At 37.4% G+C, this 24,941-nt stretch overlaps 1 protein-coding gene across 1 annotated transcript; it reads right to left on the reverse strand.

Annotated features, from left to right (window-relative positions):
• Window positions 1-4,408: 4,408 nt before the first annotated feature.
• On the reverse strand, window positions 4,409-24,526 carry mettl14 (methyltransferase 14, N6-adenosine-methyltransferase non-catalytic subunit). Its single transcript, XM_085276819.1, has 11 exons — window positions 24,292-24,526; window positions 23,803-23,891; window positions 23,376-23,463; window positions 17,394-17,471; window positions 11,703-11,790; window positions 11,537-11,627; window positions 10,381-10,522; window positions 9,827-9,919; window positions 5,470-5,586; window positions 5,089-5,299; window positions 4,409-4,935 (listed from the first exon to the last, which is right to left on the reverse strand). The coding sequence occupies exons 1-11, from the start codon at window positions 24,355-24,357 to the stop codon at window positions 4,628-4,630; spliced, it is 1,371 nt and encodes a 456-aa protein (XP_085132945.1). The 5' UTR covers window positions 24,358-24,526; the 3' UTR covers window positions 4,409-4,627.
• Window positions 24,527-24,941: the final 415 nt, after the last annotated feature.

Consider the following 24,941-nt stretch of genomic DNA (forward strand, 5'->3'; position numbering starts at 1 on the left):
GTAACTATGCAGGGGCGGCTCTAGCAAAGCTTTGCCAGGGGACCAGGTAGGGCATTAACAGGGAAAGGGGGGCACAAAGAAATACTTTTCTTTCTTATTCTCATTTAAAAAGTCTCCACGTACGGTCAATAGACAGCAAAGCTATTGTTTTGAATGACATTACTTTTCATAATATTGACCTTTTATGATTGAGTCTTTGCTTTCTCCTGCAAAAGAGTGAAGACGAAGGGGTAACAAGACATCAGATGTTGTGCAGAGGAATGTCCTTTTTGAAAGTGAGATAGATCAAGCAAGAAAATGTTTGGGAGATTTAGGAAGGAGTTAATGTTAAGTAAATATTAAACTCATTCAAATAAAGACTAAACAAGGATTTTTGTAACATTTCTGTCTGCATCATTTCAGGGAAACAACACAGCTTCCTGTTTCTATGCATACCGTACAATATTATACTGTATACTACGACTTACGGGTAATCCCACTAAATCAGGTTTTCCAACATTCTAGCAAGACAAGTTTAAATCCTCGGGGGCTTTCCAACATTACACCTGCAGGTTTCGATGTTTGTTAACTGCTAAAAACTGTAAAAAATTATACACACAAAATGTAAAACTTCCGAACACCTGGGAAGCAGACAGATGTGTGTACAGATCACCCTTATTGAACTTATGCATAAGCTTCCTTATAAATTGTTTTTTCTAAGTTCCTATATATTAGGGAGTTATTTTCACATGAAAGCTAATGTTCTGCATTTATATTGTTTACATCAGCAAAACTCATTAGATGCCCATTAGACATCTTTTGCAGGGTTTATCATAACCTCTGGCCAAATGGCCTTGGGCAAGTTAAAAATACTAGCAAGTCAACAGGACAACAGCTATGTTTCCATCAAATACACTCATCAAGTTCATCTGTGACTTGGCTGAAGCAAAACTTGTTTCCTGAAAATGTGTTTTTTTTTTCTTTTCATTAATCTATTTGTAGCTTCAGCATTCCACATAAAATGAAATGTAGCAGGCCCCAAATATTAAGATAGTGGTATTGAAAACAAAACAGCAAGGTGACAGTGCTGGTATTAGGGCCAAATAGTGCACTTGCATTTGCAACCACAAACAGAAAGAGTCAACATGCTAAAAATGATCTTCACTATGAGTCTCTGACAATTTGCTTAAACAAAACACTTTGTTGACAATAATAGTATTAAATATCCTCACCCACATTGTTACCCAGTTTATGAATTTGACTACCATATAACTCAGTTATAACCACTGTTGATACAAGATGATTGCTTGGCTCTTACTTTGGTAATTAATTGGTAATAAATTGCTATTACCATTTAAGAAGACACTTGCCTGTCAGGATATAATAAAACTTATTGGGATGGCAATTCCCTTTTCCAGCAGGAATTAGAACTAGCCCAACACACCGACATTAATATCAAATAGTTTGTTGTCTATGATGTTTATGAGCTTGATTGACCAACCAACCAGTCCTTGGCTGAGCCCCACAGGAAATCTTTGAGCTGCTGTCAAGAGGAAGAGGAGAAATGTCGGACCCAACAATACAGGTAAATTCAAGGCTGCTATAAAAGCAACCAAGGCTTTGGTAACATTTGAGCAGTGCCACAAGCTGATCACATCCATGCTACTTTCTACTGATGCAGTAAATTGTGACAACCAATCACTGAGAATATAACTGACCACACCTTCATAATTATTTCTATATAGTAAACCTTTTTTTGATTGATTTAAAGATATACTCTGACAAACTGGATTTCTGGCTTTCATCAGTTATATGCCATAACCATCAAAATAATAATTTCAAAAAGAGCCTTAGCATGTTTACTTTTATATATAATGAATTTAAAATAAAAAAAAGGCTATGAAGCAATAATTAGACTCTGACACAAAGGACAAGATCATGACTCAGTTCTACTGGCAAGCTCAAGTGAAGGTCACAACACACACCCAATAGATAACCATTTAGGAAAGAATATAACACACTTGCTTGTCTGATAAGAAAAAAGTCTGTCTCTGGTGAGTGGTTTAACCCTTACGTAGTCTGCATGTGAACACAAAAACAAAAAAACACTGGTGACCGCCACTGCAATCCCTCAGCCTCCTAGTAATTTGAAAATCCTCGATGACTTCCTTCTTGAGTTATCACATTCACAAAATTTCCAGAAAACATGACATCTGACCTTGAGGTTTTCAAAAGTATTTCAAATTATTCATAAATATTTATTTGCTTTTCCAGTTGCACAAAGTAACTTAAGCATTTCACATTGGTGTGTGAGGCTATTGCTAATGTCTCTGTTTGCAAGAAGGAAGCAAAACTGGTAAAGACCAAGATCGGTGGCTAAAATAAACTGCAGAGTTTGGTAGATCACTCTCATAATGGAGTGAAATTAGCCCTTGGCTATAATCTGGTATGTTTACATTCATGTAATTTTTTTTACATTTATGTTCATTAACATGCACTGTCCTAAATAAATAAATAAATAAATCATGTGGTTCATTCTTAACAACTTGGAACACAATACTTCTTACAGGAAAATATAATGAAAACACAAGAAATCTTGCACCTTTCACAGCCATAAAGATTGGACACTTCAGCAGCTGGCTCTGTCTGATTACCCAATCACAGTCATGCTTGAAAGTTGATGTTAAATAAATCCTGCTAATGTGCACACAAACAGACCAGTGTTTGGCTCATGGCAACTCCAGGCCTCGAGGGCCAGTGTCCTGCGGGTTTTAGATGTGTCCTTGATCCAACAAAGCTGATTCAAATTGCTAAATTACCTCCTCAACATGTTTTGTAGTTCTCCAGAGGTCTGGTAATGAACTAGTCATTTGATTCAGGCGTGTTGACCCAGGGTGACATCTAAAACCTGCAGGACACCGGACCTCGAGGCCTGGAGTTGCCCACCCCTGGTTTAGCAGATACTCTGTGATGGTTTTTGTTTCGTTTTCCGTCTTACTTTAGCTTTATGTGCGTACATTAGCTAATTCATTCATTCTGAAAAGGATTTGAATGTAACATAATTTATTGTCATTTCACAAATGGTGGATTGAGCTACGACAATTTTAGGGCTTGGGGCAGGGGGACACCTGTCTGATGTGGTCATTAGTAAAGTATTACATCACTTTAAACTATTTGTTGATCAACTCCAGAGTAAAGTTGCTAAAGTTAAGTAAAGAAAAACTGGAAACAAAAATGCAAAAAAATATAAAAGTCTATAATTTTAGTCTTTGTCAGTTTGGTTACATTTGTGAACACAGCCTGCTTGGTGAGTTGTCTACATGACTGTGAGTACGCCGCCTAAATACAGTGTTGTGATTGTTCTGTAATGCAGTCTTTGCTTCATAAATCTTGACCCTGGTAAATAACCCACATATAATAACAATTAAAAAGATTGTAACTGACACTGAAACTAATGAAAACTAAACTGAAATGGACAAACTCATGGTTGAAACTAGCTGTAGTTAAAGTGCACTAAAATATCTCAGATTAAAAACTAATTACAAAACACATTTACCCTATAAATGTTGTTTCTAATGTCTCTGTAAAGCACTTTGAATCACCTTGTTGTTGAATTGTGCTATACAAATAAACTTGCCTTGCCTTGCCTATAATGGTGCTCACAAACCGGATTGGTCAACTGAGTGTGAAGTTTCACAATGTGTATTATGTTCCTCATGTTGCAACAAATTCCTTAGAACTCCTTTGCTGACATTCTTTCCACATACTCGACAGCAGTAGAAGTGTGAATGCAACAGATAAGCAAATCAGTTAAAGTACTCAGGACATGCATGCTGTGCTAAACCAAAAATAAAGTACTTGTGAAGCCTGATAGAGACACGGATCTAATTTTCACTGTATGAAAGAGCCGTTTGGTAGCAGCCATTATTTAAAATTAGCATACAAAATGTATGCTGTAGTGCTGCAGTGAGGCAGCAGCTTTTTTTTTTAGTATACTGCTGAAAGAATTGAGGGAAAACTCGACCGTCTCAATATAACAGGGTCATTTAAACTGATATCAGCTGAATCAGTCCAGTTACAAAGCATAAGCTGCTGTTATTCACTCTCATCTGCTTTGATGAAAATGGAAGTGACAGATAGATATCTGTGAAGTTTGACTTTGAAGTTCATATACTGTGACCGAGTCTTACATTTTTTTGAGACGTGTACAATTGGATTATCGTGGCCCATATAATAATAATAATGATGATAATAATAATAATAATAATAATAAGGAAGTTTACTGTTATCCTATCTTTCATCAACAATAACTACTGTTTGTTTTAATTCCCACTTACTTTCAATAACCTGTCTAAATATGAAACCCTGATCATCTGTATGAGTACATATACATTCATCTCCAAATACAAAAATCAATATGCAAACAGAATTGGTGAAAATCTATTTTATTCAGGAAACTCCTATTCAATCTAACGTATATCCATGAAAAATATAAAGAAATCAAAATGATTAAAAAAGTAACCACACTGGCAAACTTCTCAACTTTTTCCATCTAAATCATTTACATACAAAAATGAGTTACGGATAAATCTTCAGACAAAACAAATGGAAGTTCCCACTATAGTGTGGATGGCATTAGTTCTTTACTCTACCGAGGTGGAAAGCCTCTATGTGGCCCTCCCCTACCCCTGAACCCTCCCCTGTCTCCACGGAAATTTGGTCGGTTTCTTTCTCGACCTCTGTCTCCCCCTCTTCCAGCATTTGGCCCACCACGCCCCCCTCTGGGTGGTCCGCCACCACGGTCCGACTTAAGTTTAACAGGGGGAGACTTGGGCCGGAGCCTCTCTATTTCTTCAGTGCAGCCAGACAGATGGCAGTTAGGTAAACCAAAATGTGCAGCGTAGGTTTCTGGGTTAAAGTTGGTGTTTGTCAAAGTAGGACCCACTGTCAGCCAGCCTAGAATGAGAGTGGAAAAAACGAAACAATATGTGTAATGACAAACAAGAACGAAAGACAGAGAAATTGAATTGAAAATAAGTAAATAAAATGTTGTTGTCAACTAATTTTAAGTCAACATATTTTCCAAAGAAAAGCACATATCCATCGTACCTGGTCTGATGGTAGAGTCTCTTCCAAACAGGTGCAACCTTCTGCGGCCCAAACAGAAGTGCTCAATGATGTGGAAGATCTCCACAGGCTTCTCTACATTTCCCATCTCAGGCTCTTCAGTGATGATCAAGTCAATGTCTACATTGGCATGGATGAAGTCTCCATCAGAACTCCTACGCACTGTTCCTTTGATTCCCATTAGGCAATGTTCCTGGAAGGATTGTGTTGTTTGTCATCATGCATCATACTATACAATTAATCCCACAATTTACATCAATAATATACCAAATGTGTGTGTGTGTGTGCGTGTGTGTGTGTGCGCGTGTGTGTGTGTGTGTGTGTGTGTGTGTGTGTGTGTGTGTGTGTGTGTGTACAAAATACCTTGGTCCTTTGGAATACTGCTTTTGGATCCAGTGCCTTGGTTTTTCCTGGGTTATTCTTGTTGGTCTTAATCCAGCAGATATCCTCACACCTCCTAAAGCCCCACTTCCTCAAACACTGAAAAAGAAGAAATAAACGGTAGGTATTATGACATCCCAATGTATTGTACAGACTGAACAAGCATTGCATTTAAAGCTGTTTAACTGAAAATAAATAAATAACCTTTACTGTAGGCTAGGTCAATGGGTAACTCGTATATAATGTAACTTCAACTGCAAATCGTTATCTATATAAGAAAGCATATTTCTGGACTTCCTAAAGTTAGGCTCAGTTAATAATAATGGATTGCATTTATATAGCGCTTTTCAAGACCCTCAAAGCACTTTACAATTCCACTATTCATTCACAGACTGGTGGAGGCAAACCACAGTTGTAGCCACAGCTGCCCTGGGGCAGACTGACAGAAGCGAGGCTGCCATATCGCGCCATCGGCCCCTCTGGCCAACACCAGTAGGCGGTAGGTGAAGTGTCTTGCCCAAGGACACAACGACCAAGACTGTCCGAGCCGGAGCTCGAACCGCCAACCTTGCGATTACAAGACAAACTGCCAACTCTTGAGCCATGATCGCCCCTACCAAAGTTACCACAAACTAGCAGTCACACGAAAAAGACAAAAAAAGGAAACTGAAAGAAAAGAGAGCATGTGATCACTATTTAACCAGTGAGGATGAAACTTCGGCTATGTTCACACTGCAGGTCTTAATGCTCAATTCCGATTTTTTGATCGAATCTGATTTTTTTGACTGCTTGTTCACACTACAAATAAAATGTGACAGCAAACGCGCTCTAGTGTCAGGGCTCGCAAAATTTCAAAATCCCTGGTAGCCCTTCAGTCAGGGACTCTTCAGTTTTTTGTAGCCCAAAATAAATTTAAGTAGTCCGAATAAAAAAGAGAGCAATTTTTTTGATTGATGTTTTGTTTCCTGTTTTGTGTCCTTTACAATATTATACATTAAAGTATAATATTGTAACGGAAAAAAAACATTAATCAAAAAATTGTTGAAACACAAATTACAACATTGTATAAAAATTACAATCATCAACCCAAATACTTGGTTCTAATTGAACAGAAATTTCTATGAACTTGTAAGAACTGTAGGACATGAATCAGTCTGTGTCAGATCCTGAATTTGAAATTTCCACTGAAGTCACGAGTAAGAGACAAGTGGAACCAAGATCTAGGACATTTGCTTTTTGAAGTTTGCAAAGACTGCTAAATTGTGCCAGTGGTAGTTCACTCTTTGCAACATAGTACGCTGTTCTAAACAGGTTTTTCAGGTTTATTTTTAGTATATTATTTGCAATTGGTGTTTGTTCTGGGAAAGATATTGCAGACTGAGCAATAATGCATTTCTTGCATTTCTCATGGGTTTTAATGGGGGCCTTTCTTAAAATGACTGGTCCCAGTAACAAAGGCGCTTGTCGACTCAGAAATCAAGAGAAAACCAACAACACACCCGGCACAACATTATGTTATTTACACGGGTGCACATAAGTGGTCCGCATGTGCGCATTCGCTGTCAAAATAAAAGACGCGCACCAGACAAGAAGTTGCAACGCGCGTTTGCGTCCATATAAAAAGCACTGTTTTTGTCCGCTAGAGTGGGATTTTCACGGCACATTCTGCACCACATCTCTGTGCGTTCATCATTTGTTTGAAGCCAGCTCACCTCCTGCAACCACTTTTCCGAGAATACGCGCTTCTTTTGTGGTTCGGACTCCTTCTGACATTTCTTTGGAGGTGGAGGAACACCAAAGTAATTGCTTAAAGGAGCTTCTTCGACATCTTTAAGAGTTCTAAACAAATGTCTGTCCACCTCCAGAAAATCTTATGTACGCAAACGCGCGTTGCAACTTCTTATCTTGTGCGTGTTTTTTATTTTGACAGCGAATGCGCACCTGCACACCACTTATGTGCAGCCCTGGTTATTTAGCTCGTCATATCGCAGCCACAGAAATTCTTTTGTCCATGAAACCATAAAGCTGCACTTTCTTTTTGCCTTATAGTCTGATTTGTCATAACTTTTCCGTTTTGTGGTAAGCTTTTCTTTGGCTGTCACTTCTTCACCCTGACCTGTCTTGTTTGGCTCAGCAGAACTAAAATATATATCCTGCTGCTTTTACACACGCACTCACATAAGCTCAGCGATTCTCTGCGCGATCAACCTCTCACATGTTTAAGCTGCCGGAGATTTCACTTGTCATGTTTGCATAGTAAGCTAACGATTGATAAGACGATGTCAGAGAAATTGGTGCGCAAATGATCGTCACTCACCAATCAGTGCTGTCGCTCTCTATACACAGTTCGCGCGATTGCAAAGTGAAAGCAAAAAACAAGCGCAAATTCAAACGCGATTTCAATATGTCACATATTGACAGTGGCTCACCGATGCCAATGACATAATTACCCAGCTACATTTCCGAAAGAATGCAAAAGCATTGACATATATTTTTCCTTCCTACGATAGCCCGACGGGCAGGGCAGAGATAGATTTTGCTAGCCCGACTGGAAAAATCACTAGCCCGACGTCCCGGGGCTAGTGATTTTGCGAGCCCTGAGTGTGAACGCTCAAAGTGTCCCGCATGCACAAAAGAAGATGTCACACACAACGAGCTCTGTTTAGACCCAGATCAAACAGTATTGTTTGACTGATGGCCGTTAATATGAAGACTCGTTTCGGACTTTACGTTTCCCAATTTTGCTTTAAGTTATTTTGTTATTTTGTTATTTACACATAATAATTGTCCTTATTGCTGTTTTAGAGGAGCGCTGCTTCAGAGGATAGTTGCAGATTTCTGTCAGAATCTGCAGATTATACAGTACAAATAAAATGTTCATGTTTCTCCAACGTTGTCTTCCAAACAGTTTCACTGGATGGCCAGCAAGCGTTTGCGATGTCTTCTTGGGAGCTGATAATTGGCGTCTGTCTTGTGTCAGTGACGTAAAAGACGGATTTAATGCGACATGACCATTCAAACAGCGGTCGCTTTCTAAAACATCAGATATGTATCGGACTCAGTACCACATACGAAAGTGACCCAGATCGGATTTGTGCCGTTCACACTGTCATACCATGATCGGATATGGGTCGCATAGGGTCAAAAAAGTCGGATTTGATACGCTTTCGCCTGCAGTGTGAACGTAGCCTAAGAGGAATTTCCTCTTAACTTTGATACTATTCTGTGGCAATTTTATTTTTTTAGAAAGTGCAAATGTTGAGGTTCAAACATTCATTCCAAATCATTTTATGCTTATGTCAACGTGTGAACATATTTTTCTAAGGTCAGGACAGATCAGACTGTAAGTAATCTGTATTTAAAAACTGTAAAGCACATTTATGTCACAAGATTTATGTTGGTATGTGTTATATAATTTATTCTGAGTTTATTGGCAATCTACGATGTCCAGCGATAACTTTCTCGGTCTTTACACTGATGACAGGGAACTGTTCCTTAGATAGAGAACAGCTGGAGTGCAATTTAACTGTTCGCCAAGATGGACATTTCTACAGATTAAAGAATTCTAGGAAGCGTTCTGTTATCAACTCAATGAATGAGGAAACGAAACTGAGTCATACAGATTAATAAAACCACAGGATAAGCTTGTTTTCTTTTTTCCAAATACAACATACCATTATAAAGCACCTTGAGGCAACTGTTGTTATGATTTGGTGCTGTACATATACAATTGAATTAAATTGAATTAAATTAAATTCCTTCTCTCTTTCTTCCTGTACCTATCCTTCTAGATGGGAAAACCAACAGACCTCCCCTCATCTCTTGATTAACTCAGATTTTCCCTAAACCTGCTTTCTAGAACAGGGTCATGATATCAATAAATTTTCATTTCTCCAACTGTCCAAGAAAAATAACATCGACATAAAAACATTTTTAAGTTCAAAGCAAAAGTAGATATATTCTCCCCTAAAACTCATAAGTCAGACTTAGATTAATGTATCTCTATAAAATTATTACATAACCTAATTAATTAAAATTCACTTTCCTGATGTCTAACTCGGGGATAAGAAGCATGCTGAATTAGGTTCTGAGCAACTGAAAATATGTCAATCCTTAATATGGCAAACTGGGAACCAGTAAATCAAATTATTATCTACTAAATTCTGGACAATTGTGGATTTTTTTGGTAGTAGGGTGTGTATTTTTTTGTTGTTGTTTAGCCATAACATTAAAACCACTAACAGGTAAAGTGTCTAAAATTGATCAACCTGTTACAATGAGAAATTTTGGCTCACTCCAGGACTGAATGCTTTTTTTAATGAATAAAAAATTGCGTTACCATCCTGCCCAGGTCCAGTCCTTCACCAGAGCCACACCAGAGAAAGACAAAGGAACGTAGAGCAGATATCTCTTCTATCTCCAGTCTCATGAGCTATAATAGGAGAGTGAAGGGAATGGAAAGAGGAATAAGCGTAAATGAGAAGAACACTCCATGCTGAGTAAGTAACTACTACTTACTTAACTCTTCTTTTCTAGCTCATAGGCTACCTTTGCATTAAAAAAAACCTGCAGGAGATAAAGCCATTCCTTTTTTTCAGTCCTGTCTGGCAGCTTTTGCAATCAGAATTATGACACATTTTAACAGACTTTCACATCAGCAGATAAACAGTGCCATTTGGGATGCTGGCTGTTTTACAGGTCCAAACTGTTTGCTGTCCTTGGAGTCATGTTTCAAACCAACCCCTACCTCACCTTCACACATAAGATAATAACTTCTGTAGCTTATTTATTTTAGTTTTGTAGTGTTTTTTAAAAACAGTAAGAGTTTTCAGTATTTAATTACATGCTAGTCTAAACCAGTAAATGCAAACCAGTCAGAAATAGTATACATACATCATCCCAGGTCCAGAAGCGTTCAGTGTGGCTTATGCCTGATTCTCTGTAGTATTCCTCCAGAGGAGGTTCAAGCAAAATCACATCGAATTTGCACTTCAAATCCTTCAGGTCAAAGTGCTCTGGGTCTGCCTGGAGGTACCTAAACACACAGACAAACGTACCGAACTTGAAATGGTCAGTGACTACTTTACAGTGCATCTGGAACGTATTCACGGTGCTTCGCTTGTTCCATATCTTATTACACACTTTTTACAGCTTTTTCCAAAATTGATTACATTTATTTTTACCTCAAATTCAACAAACAATAAGCCAGTGTCAAAGTAAAGAAAAAAAAAGTTTATTTGAAACTCTTGCAAAGTTAATAAAAATGTAAAACAAACAAACAAAAATATAACATGCATATAAGTATATACAGCCTTCACTTAATACTTTGTTAAAACCCGCTTGGCAGCATTTACAGCCTCCAAGTAGGTTTTATTTTATGTATGAAGCTACAAGCTTGGTACATCTCTTTTTGGGCAATTTCTCCCATTTGCTTTCATAGAACTTCTCTCAGGTTGACGTGCGACCAACCTATGAAACGTCCTAGTGGTTCCAAACTTCGATGGAGGCCATTGTGCTCATCGTGATCTTCAACCCTGCAGAAATGTTTATGTACCCTTCACCAGATCCTGTCTCAGATGTCTACAGACAATTTCTTGGACTTCATGGCTTGGTTTGTGCTCTGACATGACCTATCAACTATGGGACCTTATATAGACAGGTGTGCCTTTCCAAAGCATGTTCCATCAACTGAATTTAGAAAAAGTGGACTCCAACCTTGTTGTAGAAACATTTGTAAGATAATCAGTGAAAAGAAGATGCACCGGAGCTCAAATTTGAATGTGTTAGCAAAGGCTGTAAATACTTCTGTAGATGTTATATTTTTGTTGTATTTTATTTTACTATATACATAAGAAAAACTTTTAAAAAATCAAATCAAATTAAGGGATTTTGGGGTGAAAAATTAATTTTATCCCTTTTAAAATAAGGCTGTAACATGACAAAAGGCGGAATAAGTAAAGTACTGTGAACACATTCCAGATGGACTGTAATTCAAGCATAAATTAATTGCACTCATAATCAGATAAACATTAGTATTCATTTAGCATACATGGGAGGGGTGTTGGTAGTGGCGATGAGTTCGTCCTTCAGTCTGATCAACTCTCGAAGTTTAGGGTATTCTTCAAATCGGTCGGCCAAGCCTTTACAACAGGCGACACAGAGGTCAGACTCACATACATGAATATGAAACAATCAAATAGCAAGCACACACTTACCAACATCTCTGATGAAGTTCTGTGGCCTATGCCCAGTGTCCACAAAATGCTGGCAGTAGTCATTGTGAGGATTCAATGACTGGGTACCCTGAGAATGAAAGAAAATTGCCATATAAAGACAAACCACATGTGAACCTGTGTTTTATCATACCTTTAATATGTGCCATTTTAAAATATTTAATTTTTTTTTTATAGCACATATTTTTCTTCATCCTGATTGGATGTAGATCATTGACAATCTTGTGCGTTTTGCACTGTCAAAGGCCCCTGAGGTAGCAATCAAAAGGCAGAGGATGATGCTAACCATTGCACAAAAAGTTGGACTTCTGGACATGCTGAAGGAAGGCAGAAATTACCGTATTTTTCGGACCACAAGGCACACCGGATTATAAGATACATTAAGCAAAACAAAACAGTCAGATAAGTCAAACTTTACTCAACTCATTCTTCTTGCTTCCTCTACTTCCGTACCATTGATTCATTAATGTTGACTTCTCTCGCAGCTGCACTATTCCCATGTTCTGGACCCTGAACATGAACCCCTGAAAACAGGGTTTGATCTTTGGTTTCATTCTATAATACTGGACTTATTTTTCTATGAAGGTTTGAACTTTGAGAGTGTTTAAACAAGAGAGAAAAGTGTGAAAAGTTCACGCCTGTCTGAGAAAAGTGTATAAAGCCTTAAAACATCTATAATAATTGTAAATAATAATTGTAAATAATAAAGCTGACTACTTTGCGGATTTCACTTATTGTGGGTTATTTTTAGAATGTAACTCCCGTGATAAACGAGGGACCACTGTATTACAAAAATATAAAATTTATGGAATGTGATAAAATGTGGAATCATATGTAAATATCAACACTTCACCGAGTTTTGATTCCTCAGAGTCATCCAATGGAAGACAAAACACTGCTCAGTAGACCATTTAACACTTTATTACTTCTAGAAGGGAGATGCATCCTGCATGACACGCTGCCGCGGATCTCAAAATGGCGGTGTGCTCCTAACAGTTTTATTACAGAAGCTCTCTCATTCTAGTCTAAACAACAGTGTCTCAGTAACTTTCCACTAGAGATGGTGCTCTCTTATCTGCATTTTCCCAGGCAAGCATGAGCGGGAGTCTGCAGCTTTCCACTCCCCAAGGACACATGGTCTAATGCCTTTATTTTTCAGGGCTGTGTCCACTTAATACTACACTATATAACTTTATAACACTTATTAATAAAAAAAGCATAGCAGTATTGAGGCACTGCAAATTATTTAATTCCAACACATATTAGGAACAAACTGTGAAAACATGAATAATCCTGTTCATATATCCCTTGCTTGCCAGAGCTGATTTTTGTTTGTAACAGTGAGACTACTCACTGATTTTATTACACTCTTAAATCCTACTACTTATTCCTGCGTCTTTTGTGATAGTCGACGTAATCATGACTAGTCGACTAATTGTGGCAGCCCTAATTTAAATATAAGAGTACTTAAACAGCATAAATGTTTACAGTGCAAGTAGTATAGTGTTACAATAGAAACTGGCACTGAATGAATAATTTAATTAGTTAGAAAACATTCCACAGACTATCCTCAGTCCAAGTCAAATGCTCATGCTGGCAAACAAAACTGACACTTCTGGTTTGGCAACACCTGCCAGAATAAAACTTGTTTATCTTACATATGCTTGGCTGCTGATTACTTAAGAAGCAACTAAAAATGATAGCGTTATAATTCTTCCTTCACTACTTGTTTTTTTCCCTTCTCTTTCAAGTTAACCCGTTGTCACATTGGTTGCACTAAATCTTCTGGGTAAAATCTAGGTTAGCATCACCAAAGCAATTTGAAATGAAAAAAAAATCAGTGCCTTTAATGTATTATACTTTAATGTATAATATTGTAAAGGACACAAAACAGGAAACAAAACATCAATCAAAAAAATTGCTCTCTTTTTTATTCGGACTGCTTAAATTTATTTTGGGGTACCAAAAACTGAAGAGTCCCTGACTGAAGGGCTACCAGGGATTTTTAAATTTTGCAAGCCCTGTTACAGCACAGTGAAGTTTCCTGTTAGAAGCATGGCAGTGGCAGCTTGACAGTCATTTCAATTAGTTTTCTAGATTATTACATTTATTGTTTTTATGTTCAGTCTCAACTGTTACGAAGATGATGTGCAGTTAATAAGTGACACTTCTGGTTTGGCAACACCTGCCAGAATAAAACTTGTTTATCTTACATATGCTTGGCTGCTGATTACTTAAGAAGCAACTAAAAATGATAGTGTTATAATTCTTCCTTCACTACTTGTTTTTTTCCCTTCTCTTTCAAGTTAACCCGTTGTCACATTGGTTGCACTAAATCTTCTGGGTAAAATCTAGGTTAGCATCACCAAAGCAATTTGAAATGAAAAAAAAATCAGTGCCTTTAAATTTAAAAATCTTTTACATATCATGTTACACAGGGCTCACAAAATGGCTAGCCCAACATCCCGGGACTAGCGATTTTTCCAGTCGGGCTAGCAAAAATCTATCTCTGCCCCGCCCGTTGGGCTATCGTAGGAAGGAAAAATATATGTCAATGCTTTTGCATTCTTTCGGAAATGTAGCTGGGTAAATTTTAGTTGGGTATATATTTTATAGTTCTGTATATTTTAGTTCTGCTGAGCCAAATAAGACAGGTCAGGGTGAAGAAGTGACAGCCAAAGAAAAGTTATGACAAATCAGACTACGAGGCAAAAAGAAATTGCAGCTTTATAGTTTCATGGACAAAAGAATTTCTGTGGCTGCAATATGACGAGCTATATAACCGGGGCTGCACATAAGTGGTCTGCAGGTGCGCATTCGCTGTCAAAATAAAAAACGCGCACAAGATAAGAAGTTGCAACGCGCGTTTGCATACATAAGATTTTCTGGAGGTGGACAGACATTTGTTTAGAACTCTTAAAGATGTCGAAGAAGCTCCTTTAAGCAATTGCTTTGGTGTTCCTCCACCTCCAAAGAAATGTCAGAAGGAGTCCGAACCACAAAAGAAGCGCGTATTCTCGGAAAAGTGGTTGCAGGAGGTGAGCTGGCTTCAAACAAATGATGAACGCACAGAGATGTGGTGCGGAATGTGCCGTGAAAATCCCACTCTAGCGGACAAAAACAGTGCTTTTTATATGGACGCAAACACGCGTTGCAACTTCTTATCTGGTGCGCGTCTTTTATTTTGACAGCGAATGCGCACATGCGGACCACTTATGTGCACCCGTGTAAATAACATAATGTTGTGCCGGGTGTGTTGTTGGTTTTCTCTCGATTTCTGAGTCGACAAGCGCCTTTGTTACTGGGACCAGTCATTTTAAGAAAGGCCCCCATTAGAACCCATGAGAAATGCAAGAAATGCATTATTGCTCAGTCTGCAATATCTTTCCCAGAACAAACACCAATTGCAAATAATATACTAAAAATAAACCTGAAAAACCTGTTTAGAACAGCGTACTATGTTGCAAAGAGTGAACTACCACTGGCACAATTTAGCAGTCTTTGCAAACTTCAAAAAGCAAATGTCCTAGATCTTGGTTCCACTTGTCTCTTACTCGTGACTTCAGTGGAAATTTCAAATTCAGGATCTGACACAGACTGATTCATGTCCTACAGTTCTTACAAGTTCATAGAAATTTCTGTTCAATTAGAACCAAGTATTTGGGTTGATGATTGTAATTTTTATACAATGTTGTAATTTGTGTTTCAACAATTTTTTGATTAATGTTTTGTTTCCTTTACAATATTATACTTTAATGTATAATATTGTAAAGGACACAAAACAGGAAACAAAACATCAATCAAAAAAATTGCTCTCTTTTTTATTCGGACTGCTTAAATTTATTTTGGGCTACCAAAAACTGAAGAGTCCCTGACTGAAGGGCTACCAGGGATTTTTAAATTTTGCAAGCCCTGTTACAGCACAGTGAAGTTTCCTGTTAGAAGCATGGCAGTGGCAGCTTGACAGTCATTTCAATTAGTTTTCTAGATTATTACATTTATTGTTTTTATGTTCAGTCTCAACTGTTACGAAGATGATGTGCAGTTAATAAGTGCAATAAATATTTATATTGGAAAAGAAAATCGTGAGAGAATCGTGATCTCAATTCTAAGCAAAAAAAATTGTGATTCTCATTTTATACAAAATCGTGCAGCCCTAGTAAAAACTATAACTTTAATCTCAGCTAAACCGATTTACTCAGGAATAAATAAAACACTGAAAAAAACGAACAATAAAATTTTTAAGTTATCTAAGTGACTTATATATGATGTTTAACCTGAGTAGCAAAAGACAGCGGGGGGTTGAAAACGATTTGCCGGGAGTTTGCTGTTCTCGTCGGCTCTAGTGAGCTTTGAACCCCAGCTAGCTATCGAGCTGGTGGATAACAGACGTCTCCAAAAACGTCAGAGCGCTTTTGCAAATATGTGATGTCTTGATAAACCAAGCAGATATTTGAAGTTTGCACAGCTACATTCTTGCCTGAAAATAAGTTAAAAGTTTATTTTGTGACACAGAAAGAGTAATAATAGTAATATTAAAACTAATTAGCTGCTGCCATTGATGGAATTGGCTGGGCTGCGCTATGAATCCTGGGATAGGCTGGGCCACGAAGGATACACCCAACCCATCCTTCAAATCTGGGGAAATGAAGGACACATTTATCGGCCGCAGTTGCAGAAGTCATCGAATTTGGACAGCCTTCGTCGCATTGCTGTAACGTAACTGGCCTACAAATGCGGCCTCCAAAGGATGCAGCCTCTGAATTTGGACACAGCTATGATACCAGACACTGCTTCTTCTTCTTCTTCTTCGGGGTTTAACGGCAGCTGGCATCCTTGTACATGCAGTGCTGCCATCTTCTGTTTCAGTCCGTTATTACACTCTTAAATCCTATTACTTATTCCTGTGTCTTTTGGGATCTTACAAAGCTTCAAATGATGTGTCGACTATTAAATTAGTCGTCGACGATTTTGCTAGCCGTCATAATCGTGACTTGTCGACTAATCGTGGCAGCCCTATTGTGCAATATGGTCAGATGCACTCCCTGGAAAAAGGTACACCCTTTTTTCTTGTGAAAATGCGACAAAATGTCATTGCTTGGAAGGAAGAAAAAAAAACAGACATACGGGCAAGTTTGGCATTTGATGTCAAGGAAAATAATACACTTTGTAAACCACGTGGAACAACTCTCACTGGTAAAAACACAACAAACTTTAACACTTTATATTTTAGTCAACTGAATCAACTTTCAATTCAGTCTACTAGAATTTTGTGATATTTGGTCAACTACAACTAGACCAAAACCAAATCCAAAATTTGCTGTCAAAATTAATAAGATGCCACACTGATACATTTAATCACCTCTGTGATGGCTCTGCTCAGGATATGTGTGTGTGTGTGTGTGTGTGTGTGTGTGTGTAAAATGCCCCAAAAAAGACAAATGTAGACAGAGAGCAGTGACTGAGACATCCTGCTGTGTTTTCACATCTGCTGAGTAATCTGTATCTCTAGGAAAGTCAAATTATAGTCCATTCAAAAATTTTCTTTTGCTTAAAGTTGCTGGATACTTTGTGTGGAAACAGGTTCTTAAAGTTGCTGGATACTTTGTGTGGAAACAGGTTTTGCAAGTCCATACAAAAGTGACTGTGAATGCGAAGAAAGAATTTCCCAACCTTAAGAAAAGTACTTGAGTCCTTGTACACCTCTTCATATGGGTTGGTTTCATCTGGTTGCTGCACTTCCAGCTCATCCTAAAACACAAACAGGCCCACATGTGCATGTGTGTACAAATGACCAATCAGGTTTACAATTATGACTATGACTAAGACATAGATTATGACTATGTTTAGCAGACGAATGCAGCTGAATGTAATTGCAAAATAAAGCAAGAGAACGGTTAACTATATCGTCAACTATAACAAATACCACCACTGTTTAATATGAAGAAAAAAACTAAGACACAAACGTACAAAAAACATTAAATCAGTTAGATGTTAATCAAAGAGTGAGATGGGACATTGTCAGCCTGCTAAATCTGTCCACATTTTCATATATTTGTTCTAATACATCTGAATCGATGCATTTCGCACTATAATAAAATACAACCCTAATTCCAAAAAAGTTGGGGCACTTTGGGAAATGTAAATAAAAGCAGAATGCAATGATTTGCAAATCTTATAACCCATGTTTTATTTACTGCAGAAACTGAGAAAATGAAATGTACCATTTTAAGAAAAAAAAAATTGCTCATTATGAATTTGATGGCAATAACACTTCCCAAAACCGCTGGAACAAGGCCATGTTTACAGACTTTGGGGCTGGAGCCTATCCCAGCTATCATATTTCGACGGCTCATTGCTGGGCCGACCATTTTGTTTAAATAAAATAGCAAAATGTCTTAATTTAAATATTTTACATGTTTTCTGTATTCTATTCGGTTCTATTGATTTGATTAATTAACACGCACAACATGCAAACTTCTCTGAAATTGTGATTGTAAATCTATACTTCACCTTACAATTCATTAACTTCAGTTATAATCTGTTAAAACCTTTAATGGGTTGTAGTTTTAATAATACTTGAAAGTATTAAATGGAAAAATGAACTAATACTTCCACCTTTTTCATAAGTCATTTGTATTTACGTCATTATAGTCACGCAAAAGAGCAAAGTCAAACTCTGGCTCAAAGACAACATTTACCAGACAAGATTTTAGTAGATTAGTTTTGTCCTCCAATCCAGACCTTTACAAGCCTTTGTGTCCAAGTCACACCACATTTCAAGGCACTCATGTATAGACGCTTGTAGAATAAGAGCCTTTATGTCAACACTAATGATGTCAGTGATAACTTTAACTATATTGTAAGATAGACACTTTTGAACATAGCTTTGCTGTAGGCTACACCACTTTATCACACATCAAACAATCGCCTTTCGCCACCGCAAAGGATTCTGGGAAGTAGCTAGCCGGTCGTCACGGCAAAGCTACGAGAGCGTCTCTCAGCATGGGCCCGAAAAAAGTTCTGTCAGCCGAGGAAGGAGACGATATTAAGAAGTCACTGGAGTTTATGACAGAGGAGATTTCTACTGTCAAACTGCAGCAGAAAGCCATCCTGGACCTGGTCGAGGAAGTTAAGGCTCTCCGCATCCAGAACGCCGAGAAGGATCGGCAGCTGGCGTACCTGGAGAACAGAGTGGCGGATTTGGAGCAGTACACCCGGATGAACGATGTTATCATCACGGGGCTTCGCATCAAACCCCGGTCATACGCCCGGGCGGTCGCCACTGACAATGTAGGAGGGCCAGGAGAGGAAGATGTCAACTCCACGGAGCATCAAGTGGTTACCTTTCTACGGTCCAAAGGTGTGGAAGTGGATTATAACAACATTGAGGCTTGCCACCCTCTACCCCGAAAAAATGACAGTAACAAACCAGCCATCATTGTGAGATTTGCAAACAGAAAACAGAAAACAGCACTGTTAAAACAAGGAAGGAAACTGAAAGAATCCGATGTCTTCATGAACGAACATCTGATAAAAAGAAATGCGGACATTGCCAGGAAAGCACGTTACTTGAAGAAACAGGGAAAAATTCAAAATACATGGACCACCAACTGCAAAGTATTCATTAAACTCAATGGAACACCGGAACAAGCCAAAGTGTTGGTCATCAGAAATATGGAAGAGCTGGACAAATACTGAGGTCAACTTACTCTGGAGGTATGAATACACATGTGACGTGACACACAACACAACACATGGCACAGTCCAAAAGAACTTCATCTGCATCCGGCAACAATATCAACATGACTCATTGGAATTCTCTTTATGATAATCTGGAACTGAGAACATTTCGATACACAGACCATAATGTTCTAGACTTAGAAAAGGATATAGACCCGGAAAATAATTTCTTCTACAACATCAGCTGTAACTGCTGCTACTTCACTGATGAACAGTTTAAGCACACCATCAACACGGAAAATAAATTATCAATAATCCATTTTAATAGCAGAAGTCTGTATGCCAACTTCAACAATATAAAGGAATATCTAAATGAGTTGACAAATCCATTTGGAATTATTGCCATTTCTGAAACATGGATCAATGCGGAGAAAGGAATGGACTTTGGACTGGAGGGATATGAAGTGAATTTTGTAAATAGAAGGAACAAGAGTGGAGGGGGAGTAGCTGTGTATGTGGATAAAAACCTAAACTACAAGGTGGTAGAAAGTATGACAACTGTAATTGATAATTTACTAGAATGTATAACAATTGAAATTTATAAGGAAAAAGAAAAAAATGTAATAATTAGCTGTATATATAGAACACCTGGCTCTAGTATTCAAGTATTTAATGACTTCATAGAGGAAATATTCTCTAAAACAAATCAAAAAGTTATGTTTATCTGTGGTGATTTTAATATTGACCTGTTGAATCCAAAAAAGCATAAAATGACCGACGAATTCCTAAACACTATGTACAGTTTGAGTTTACATCCTAAAATAACCAGGCCTAGCAGAATTACACCACATTGTGCCACCTTACTTGACAATATTTTCACTAACAATATGGAAAACAACATTGTGAGCGGAATATTAATTAATGACATCAGTGATCACCTACCAGTTTTTGCAGTTTATGACACTAATTATAAGAAAAATCAGCATGAAGAACAACTGAGATACAGACGTGTAAGGACAGAAGAAACTATGACTGCATTTAAGAACGATCTATTAAATCAGGACTGGGACAAGGTGTACAAAGAAGCTGATATTGATATTGCATATGGCATATTTTTAAGAATATTCATGGAGTTGTACGATAAAAACTGTCCAACAATAAAATACAACAGAAAGCACAAATATTCAGATAGACCATGGCTCACTAAGGGTTTACAAAATGCATGTAAAAAGAAAAATACACTCTATAGGGAATACCTAAAACAAAGAACAAAAGAAGCTGAAAATAAATATAAAAAATACAAAAATAAGTTGACCAATATTATACGTGTATGTAGAAAGGAGTATTATAGTAAAATATTGAACAACAATAAACATAATATGAAAGGAATATGGGATGTTTTAAACGGTATCATTAAAAATAATTCTGGACAACAAAGTTATCCACAATACTTTATCGATAATGGCAATATTATGGAAAACACTGCTGATAAGGTCAACAGCTTTAATCATTATTTTGTAAATATTGGACCAAAACTGGCAGAACAAATTCCTGAGTCACTGCCATCAGTAGACTGTAGTGAAAACCTGATTGATAGGAACCCTAACTCAATGTTCCTCACATCAGTGGAGGAAAAAGAAATAATTGACATTGTACACATGTGTAAATATAAAACATCCACTGATTGTAATGATATTGACATGAAAATCGTCAAGAAGGTCATTGAAGGAATTGTAGGACCTCTAACATATATTTGCAACTTATCATTTCAGACGGGAAAAGTGCCAAACAAAATGAAAATAGCTAAAGTTGTGCCGCTGTATAAAACCGGGGATAGACGCCACTTCACAAATTACAGGCCTGTTTCTTTACTACCACAATTCTCCAAAATCCTAGAAAACCTGTTTAATAAACGATTAGACAAATTCTTAGATAAATATAAATTACTCTCTGACAGTCAATATGGATTCAGATCAAAAAGATCAACATCTCTGGCATTAATCGAATCAATTGAGGAGATTACGAATGCTATAGATCAGAAACAGTATGCAGCTGGAGTATTTCTGGATCTCAAGAAAGCATTCGACACAATCAATCATGACATATTAATTAATAAACTGGAACGGTATGGGATTAGGGGGGTTGTACTGCAATGGGTGAAAAATTATTTAAGTGACCGGAAACAATTTGTGAAGCTGGGTGTCCATTCCTCATCATGCTTGGACATTGCTTGTGGTGTTCCACAAGGCTCTGTACTGGGTCCAAAATTATTTATTATTTATATAAATGATATTTGTAAGGCATCTGATATATTAAAATTAGTATTATTTGCAGATGACACAAATATTTTTTGTTCTGGGGGGAATCTAAAGGAGCTGCTGGATACAATTACTTCAGAAATGTGCAAAATTAAAAAATGGTTTAACAGGAACAAACTATCGCTAAATCTAAGTAAAACTAAAATTATCTTATTTGGGAATTCCCTTAGAAATGCACAAGTGCAGATTCATGTAGATGGTGTGGAAATTGAAAGAGTACTTGAACATAAGTTTCTTGGTGTGATTATAGATGATAAATTAAACTGGAAGTCTCATATAAATCATATACATAACAAAATTTCAAGAAGTGTCTCAATCTTGAGTAAAGTAAAACACATTCTGGACCACAAATCACTCCACATTCTCTATTGTTCCCTGATTGCACCGTATTTGAATTACTGTGCAGAGGTTTGGGGCAATACTTACAAATGTTCGCTATCATCAATCTTTATATTACAAAAAAGGGCCATAAGGATAATCCATAAAACTGGTTACAGAGATCATACAAATCCACTATTCTTAAAATCAAAAATTCTAAAATTCACAGATCTGGTTCATTTTCTCACAGCACAAATTATATATAAAGCAATAAATAACCTGCTTCCTGACAATATTCTAAAAATGTTTTCTAAAAGGGAACGGGGATACAATTTGAGGGGGGAATTAAATTTAAAACATCCTCGTATCCATACAACATTAAAAAGTTTTTGCATCTCTGTGTGTGGAGTGAAGCTGTGGAACAGACTAAGTAAAGATATGAAGCAATGTCCAAGCATGGCGCAGTTTAAAAAGCGGTTTAAGGATATGGTTTTTACAGGGTACAGGGAAAAGGTAGAGATTTGATAGGGTGTTCTTGTCTAATATTTTCATGTGTGTGCGCATGAACGGGTTTGTTGGTATGGGTATATATGTATGTGTATATGTATGTATGTATGTATATATATATATATATATATATATATATATATATATATATATATATATATATATGTGTATATGTATATATATATATATATATATATATATATATATATGTGTATGTGTGTGTATGTGTGTGTATGTATGTGTGTATATATATATATATATATATATATATATATATATATATATATATATATATATTAAATATATATAAAATTGTAGGTTGTGTATCCTTCAGGTGTTAATGGGGTTATTGAAAATGTGTATATGTGCGTATGTGTGTATATACGTAGGTATGGATAGATAGAAACATATATGTGTATATATTAAAAAAAAAAAAAAAAAAAAATTACACATAACATATAATGTAATTACAAGGAGGTATTTCTGTAGTCTATTGATACTAGATAGTGGAGAAGGGGTGGGATTAAATAAGCTTATGCTTCTTCCTGCTCCTTTTTGAACATGGACGTTATTTGGAGTTGTGGTTGCTCGTTTTCCTTTTGTTTGCTTTGTTCATTTGTCTCTTTTAATTCTATTTTTTTTTATACTTTTTCAACATGTTCAAAATAAAGATTCAATCAATCAATCAATCAATCAATCATTACTTACTACTGCCTATGGCACAATGTTACAATACTTAACTCCTCCTAACACATTCAGGCTTTTTAATTATGTTTTATTTATATAATACCAAATCTCATAAACTCAACATTTATGTGGTTACACTCACCTTTTGCTCTTCCACATCCTCTTCTGTGTCCTCTCCTTCAGTCTGTGCTTTCCTTTTAGAAGAAGGGGCTGTGCTGTCATATGAAGCCCTGCAACAACAAATACACCTCAATATTTCAACATTTCCTAAGTCCCAAAGGAAGCATTTGGTACTGAACAAATGACAACACAGAGCGCACAAGATGGAAAAAAAAAAAGAATGTGCATGCAGTAAACCCAAAGAGAAAAATGCTTCTGAGCATTTCTGCAGTTTAGTAAACGGACTGGGACTCGTAATGGTTCAGGGCAACTCGGGGGTTCAGTATGTTGCTTAATGATGCTTCAACATGTGGCGTTGAGGAATGATCCGCCGACCTTCTGATGGGTGGATGCTCCTCTCTACCGCCTGAGCCACAGCCACCATCAACAGTACCAACACTACAGCTTACCTGCATGTTTCTCTAGTCTCCTCGATCTCTTTTAGTTCGTCTTTACTGTGTAGGACTGCTCCGATGCTGTCTGCGCTTTCAGCTCCCAGCTGTGGTAACGACAGAACAAGTAAATGTAAAGGCCCTCCTGCTTGTGTTGTGCCAACCATACAGTGCCGACTATGAGGAAACATTTTCTTAGTAAAACACCCCTTGGTGTTTTGTACTGCTGGTACATGACTCCATATCGTTATGGATAATTGTAATGGGTCCTCAATGCGCTCAAATCTTTTATTTACACGTACATTGAGTCTGCTCCTCTCGAGGGCGACCACTGTGAATGTTTGAAAGGGATATGCAAGTTATCGGCACCCATGCATCGATGTGTTGGACGGAAACTATATGAAAACCCACTTTGCATATAACACGCTTAGTTCCACGTTATTAATACAAATCCGTTAGGTTTGTAGATACATTGAGAGGCAGCTTGGGGGCTCGTTGTGTACTTGCCTGTTGAGCTAACAGCTGCCGCCTAAGTTTTTGTCTCTCGCGTATCTCTTGAAGACGACTGTTCATTGCGTCTCATATACTGTGTTCTGACAAACTATTAAGTCCCCTTGGCCGCTGGTGTAAATAAAATATTTTCATATAACACTTATAGCTATCTGTAACAACAGCTAGCAACCGGCTAATGCAGGTTAACCGCTAAAAAAAAAAAGGAAAAGTCGATAGATGCAATTGATTTCTACACCCGCACGCTCAGGCTCAATTTATTGCCCTTCCGCCGGTGGAGTTTGTTCAAAATGAGAGTCAAAGGCACATGTGTATTTGAATTTTGTTATAGCTCGTATACAGTTATGCCTAACTGTATTGGTTAAATCATCAAAGTATGAACAATATTTGGGTCTTAAGAATAGAGCGATTTACCACCTGTCTCGGCCATTGCCGGTGTACGCCGGTATTAAATAAAGAGTGAATGCCTTTGTGATTGAACGGACGCAGCGTGATGATGTCACAATCGCTGACGTCTCATGAGTCGTCTTCCAATCAGAGACGGTTAGTTCTTCTCGCTCTTCAAGCAGCAGCGTACAGATCCCACGAGTGTTCCCGACTAATAATTTAAACACCAATCACAACAGAGAGCGCTCACGTTACCCCAA

Source organism: Mchenga conophoros, linkage group LG6 (genome assembly GCF_057382185.1).
Source record: "Mchenga conophoros isolate Kocher_MC1m ecotype Shallow Benthic linkage group LG6, M_conophoros_male_GT1.1, whole genome shotgun sequence".
NCBI lineage: Eukaryota > Metazoa > Chordata > Actinopteri > Cichliformes > Cichlidae > Mchenga > Mchenga conophoros.

What these genes read in the sequence shown, in the direction of transcription:
- mettl14 (XM_085276819.1), bottom strand. Translation starts at nt 24,357, where the DNA reads ATGAACAGTCGTCTTCAAGAGATACGCGAGAGACAAAAACTTAGGCGG. An exon ending in ACTCAAGTACTTTTCTTAAG is followed by an intron (nt 11,791 to 17,393) that starts GTTGGGAAATTC and finishes TTTCATTCTCAG; the next exon opens with GGTACCCAGTCATTGAATCC. An exon ending in GACTGGACCTGGGCAGGATG is followed by an intron (nt 5,587 to 9,826) that starts GTAACGCAATTT and finishes CTTCTTTTTCAG; the next exon opens with TGTTTGAGGAAGTGGGGCTT.